Raw genomic sequence first — 5,554 nt, forward strand, 5'->3', positions numbered from 1 at the left:
CTGAGCTGACAAGGTAAAAATCTGTTGTTCTGCTCCTGTACAAGGCAATGTCTGTTCCGAGGCAGTCATTGAAATTAAGAATTTGTTCTTAACTGACTTGCCTAATTAAGTAAAATATGTTATTCAGTTTTGTATTCACTTATGATGTAAATTTCTCTTGTGAAGATTAGCAGTACAGTTTTTTACATTTTATTTATTTAGCAGATGCTCTTATCCAGAGAGACTTGTGGTTAGTGCATTCATCTTAAGGTAGCTAGGTGGGACAGCTACATATCACAGGCATAGTGAATACACTTTCCTAAAAAAAGTAGCTATCAGCAAAGTCAGATCTTTAAAGGGGGGAGTCAAGAGCAAGTGTTGGTTCAGGGAAGTTGTTTTTGTTGTAGTCTTCATAGTCTTACCCTTGCATGCGTGTGTGTCATCACACAGACATCTTCTAAGACTACTGATCATTCTCACCACCTTGACTTGACCCAATCAAGTATTACATGATACGCGTTTCCTCTCACCCTGTGTTAACTCAGGTATGTGTCTCTTCTGTTCACCTACAGGTCTAAACCGTAATGTGTTCCATCCCGGCTGTTTGATGCTGCTGCTGCTTGGGTAGAGCGGCTCGTTGAGACGACCCTCTGCCCCCCCCCCTCCCTCCTGTGTCACCCCACCACCTAGCTACCATGCTGATCAAGGAGTACCGGATCCCCATGCCTATGAGCGTGGATGAGTACCGCATCGCCCAGCTCTACATGATCCAGGTGGGTGGCTACTGGCTAGCATACATACTGAAATACAACACACGGAATACATGTGTGTAGCATAGCATTGCATGGCTAACGTGCATCATACAGAATACATTACCTAGCATAGCATGGCTAACACACAGCAGGCAGAATACATTACCTAGCATAGCATGGCTAACACACAGCATGCAATACAACATATGAAGAGTTTATTTCCAAAACACTACAGTGTATATCCACAAATTTTTCACATTTGTGTCTTTTCATCAGAAATGATTGCTTATGAGCACCTTCATGTGTGTGTAAAATATATCTGTTCACAGATTTTTAAGTAATAGATTTTAGATGTGTATGAAAATGTTTTTTTTTTTTACAAAATGCTATATATCCGTTGTTTAGCTGGAATGGAATGTTGGTATTCTGTGTATTTGACTGTGACGTGATCGTCTCACCTAGCTATCTTAAGATGAATGCACTTACTGTAAGTTGCTCTAGGTAAGAGCATCTGCTAAATGACTAAAATGTAAAATATAAATGTTTCACATACAGATCTCAAATTACTGTATTGAATTAAAAAATATATATACAGTACCATTCAAAAGTTTGGCCACACCTAATCATTCCAGGGTTTTTCTTTATTTTTACTATTTTCTACATTGTAGAATAATAATGAAGACATCAAAAACAGGAAATAACACATATGGAATCATGTAGTAACCAAAAAAGTGTTAAACAAATCAAAATACATTTTATATTTGAGATTCTTCAAAGTAGCCACCCTTTGCCTTGATGACAGCTTTGCACACTCTTGGCATTCTCTCAACCAGCTTCATGAGGTAGTCACCTACAATGCATTTCAATTATTAACAGGTGTGCCTTGTTAAAAGTGGAATTTCTTTCCTTCTTTATGCGTTTGAGACAATCAGTTGTGTTGTGACAAGGTAGGGGTGGTATACAGAAGATAACCCTATTTTGTAAAAGACCAAGTCCATATTATGGCAAGAACAGCTTTACTTACTTTAAGACATGAAGGTCAGTCAATCTGGAAAATGTCAAGAACTTTGAAAGTTTCAAAGTGCAGTCACAAAAACCATCAAGAGCTATGATGAAACTGGCTCTCATGAGGACCGCCACAGGAAAGGAAGACCCAGAGTTAACTCTGCTGCAGAGGATAACTTCATTAGAGTTAACTGCACCTCAGATTGCACCCCAAATAAATGCTTCACAGAGTTCAAGTAGCAGACACATCTCAACATCAACTGTTCAGAGGAGACTGCGTGAATCAGGCCTTCATGGTCGAATTTCTGCAAAGAAACCACTGCTAAAGGACACCAATAAGAATAAGAGACTTGCTAGGGCCAAGAAACATGAGCAATGGACATTAAACTGGTGGAAATCTGTCCTTTGGTCTGATGAGTCCAAATTTGAGATTTTTGGTTCCAACTGCCGTGTCTTTGTGAGACGCAGAGTAGGTGAATGGATTATCTCTGCATGTGTGGTTTCCACCGTGAAGCATGGAGGAGGAAGTGTGATGGTCTGGGGGTGCTTTGCTGGTGACACTGTCAGTGATTTATTCAGAATTCAAGGCACACTTAACCAGCATGGCTACCACCGCATTCTGCAACAATACACCATCCCATCTGGTTTGCGCTTAGTGGGACTATCATTTGTTTTTCAACATGACAATGACCCAAAACACACCTCCAGCCTGTATAAGGGCTATATGAACAAGAAGGAGAGTGATGGAGTGCTGCATCGGATGACCTGGCCACCTCAGTCACGTGACCTCAACCCAATTGAGATTGTTTGGACCGCAGAGTGAAGGAAAAGCAGCCAACAAGTGCTCAGCATATGTGGGAACTCCTTCAAGACTATTGGAAAAGCATTTTTTATTTTTTATTTTTTATTAAATTTATCCCATTTTCTCCCCAATTTTCGTGGTATCCAATCGCTAGTAATTACTATCTTGTCTCATCGCTACAACTCCCATACGTGCTCGGGAGAGACGAAGGTCGAAAGCCATGCGTCCTCCGAAGCACAACCCAACCAAGCCGCACTGCTTCTTAACACAGCGCGCCTCCAACCCGGAAGCCAGCCGCACCAATGTGTCRGAGGAAACACCGTGTACCTGGCCCCCTTGGTTAGCGCGCACTGCACCCGGCCCGCCACAGGAGTCGCTGGAGCGCGATGAGACAAGGATATCCCTACCGGCCAAACCCTCCCTAACCCGGACGACGCTATGCCAATTGTGCGTCGCCCCACGGACCTCCCGGTCGCGGCCGGCTGCGACAGAGCCTGGGTGCGAACCCAGAGCCTCTGGTGGCGCAGCTAGCTCTGCGATGCAGTGCTCTAGACCACTGCGCCACCCGGGCGGCCCGGAAAAGCATTTCTTATGATGCTGGTTGAGAGAATGCCAAGAGTGTGCAAAGCTGTCATCAAGGCAAAGGGTGGCTACTTTGAAGAACCTAAAATATATTTTGATTAGTTTAATACTTTTTTGGTTACTACATGATTCCATGTGTTATTTTATAGTTTTGATGTCTTCACTATTATTCTACAATGTAGAAAATAGTACAAATTAAGAAAAACCCTTGAATGAGTAGGTGTGTCCAAACTTTACTGGTACAGTATACATAATTAAATATTAATGTCACAAATGTGCCATTTGTAGAGCTCTTTGTTAAAAATAGAATTATTTGTTACATTTGACTGTGTAAAACCTAGCAATACTTCTTATTTCTCTGAGAGTTAGGTGGATATATAGCATTTTGCAAAAAAACATGAGTATTTGTCTCTCTGAAATGAAATCATCAAGTGATAGATTTTAAACAAATACATGTCTGTCATTGAACAACCCCATGCCATGATTAGATAGTGAAAAAACACACCAATCTCTTTCATAATTTCTTTTAACAGTAAAAGCTCATTTACCAACATTTCTGAAAATTAATAAATAGCATTTTGAAATAAAACTCTTCATATTGCACACGGTGCATCACGTAGCATATATGGGATATAACATCATCCTAAAACAGCGGTCTAGGTCAGAGTCAGCAGATTGTACCTGTGACCCAAGAGCCCTACTGACCCTGGATAATAGGTGGTGAGTTGAGCTGTGTGTGTGTTTGTGCGTTCTTGCTTGTTTTTGTGTATGTGTGTGTGTATAACATGCTGTCAGGTTGAGTTCATGTCTTATAGTTCAGGTCACTAGGTTAATGTGATCTGTCTCAGGCCAGCTGACTCTCCATATGCTTATGGACCATGTTTTATTGAGACTAAACACACACAAACACACACAAATACACCCAAATTCTGGGTGTAGTGGAGAAAAGTATTGGCACGCTGTTGTTGTGGACAATATGAATGTAACGGAACTCTGTTACTGTTACTACTCCTCAAGAGCAAATCTCACCTAGGACAGTGATTTGACCCCAGGACATAATCCTAGAGGATTATGGGTGATTAGGTCACCTGGTGACCCCTAACGGAGTAAACACATTCTGCTAGACCAACACTTGATGCAGCTCCTACCAAAAGGTCGCCGTTTTGAAAAACAAAGCCGGCAAGATGAAAAATCTGTTGATATGCCCTTGAGCAACACACTTAATCCTAACTTGCTCCAGGGGCACCGTACTACTATGGCTGACCCTGTAAAACAACACTGCACCTATCTGGTGTCTGAGACAATAAAAAACATACAGTATATGCTTTGTTAATGTAAACGTAGTAAACCTTACCCACAGACACTCCGTCTCGCTATCCATCAGGGTAGMGTCACAGCTGAGCTGCCAATGTCATCAACAGCAGCATGGCAGTGTCTGCCATCAATTGTTTGTAGTGAGAAATTATGACTTGAGAGAGAGAGGGAGAAAGGGGAGGGTTGGGGGAAGGAGATGGAGAGGGGAGCAGATAGAGAGGGAGGAGGATTGGGGGAGCAGGTAGAGAGGGAGGAGGATTGGGGGAGCAGGTAGAGAGGGAGGAGGGTTGGGGGAAGACAAACAGAAAGAGAGACTGGCAGAGAGACAGAGAAAGATACTGATGGAAATAGACACACAGAGGAAGATTGAGACAGAGAAAGAGAGGCAGAGAAAGAGAGAAAGACAGAGAGAGAGTGGCAGAGGAAGGCATTGAGATGGAGGGAAATGGAGAATGAGGAGAAGTCACAATGATACAGACAGTGTTTCCATGACAACATTATGCTGCTGATTTTGTTATCCTTTCGATTGGATAGGGTGTCTTCCTGTTTGTGTATGCTATACTGAGATGACATAACACCAAATTAGAGACAAAACACTGGGAGAAAAGCTTGGACAAATGATGCAGCTGGAAGGAGAGCCACCTCATGCTGATCCTATTCAGTATGTCCATGTGAAAGACTGCAGGGCTGCAATGTGGACTGTGCTTCATATACTGTACTGTATATCCTTTGTACGTATTCATACATTACTGCCATTTATTGGTCACATACTAGGCCCAAACACCCCTGGTTTCCTTGGGCTGGAGTAGGCTGGAAGGGACTCTGCAGGGTAGACCTTGATAACCAGAGTTTTTGCTGTGTGTGTGTGTATGTGTTTGTGTTTGTGTCGGTGTGTGTGTGTGTGTGTGTTTGCTAACCTTGGCGTATCATATAAATGATTCAGGCCAATACATTACTTATTCTGTGACGCTCTGAGTCTCTGCTGCCCTTTCCTACATCCTACATCAGACCTCAGCACTCTCAGCTCCCAGCCCTACATCAGACCTCAGCCCTCTCAGCTCCCAGCCCTACATCAGACCTCAGCCCTCTCAGCTCCCAGCCCTACATCAGACCTCAGCCC

The 5,554-nt window shown here is 42.8% G+C and overlaps 1 protein-coding gene across 1 annotated transcript in view; it reads left to right on the plus strand.

The window, feature by feature from the left end:
• Window positions 1–645: 645 nt before the first annotated feature.
• The window catches only part of LOC111982098 (membrane-associated phosphatidylinositol transfer protein 2-like), an 11,470-nt gene continuing 6,561 nt past the window's right edge, over window positions 646–5,554 (plus strand). Inside the window, exon 1 of the mRNA XM_024013670.2 lies at window positions 646–752. Within this exon, the coding sequence (XP_023869438.1) occupies window positions 675–752 (78 nt within the window). The 5' untranslated portion in view covers window positions 646–674. The remainder of the gene's footprint in view (window positions 753–5,554) is intronic.

The sequence above is a fragment of the Salvelinus sp. IW2-2015 genome, linkage group LG20 (genome assembly GCF_002910315.2).
Source record: "Salvelinus sp. IW2-2015 linkage group LG20, ASM291031v2, whole genome shotgun sequence".
In the NCBI taxonomy this organism is placed as follows: domain Eukaryota; kingdom Metazoa; phylum Chordata; class Actinopteri; order Salmoniformes; family Salmonidae; genus Salvelinus; species Salvelinus sp. IW2-2015.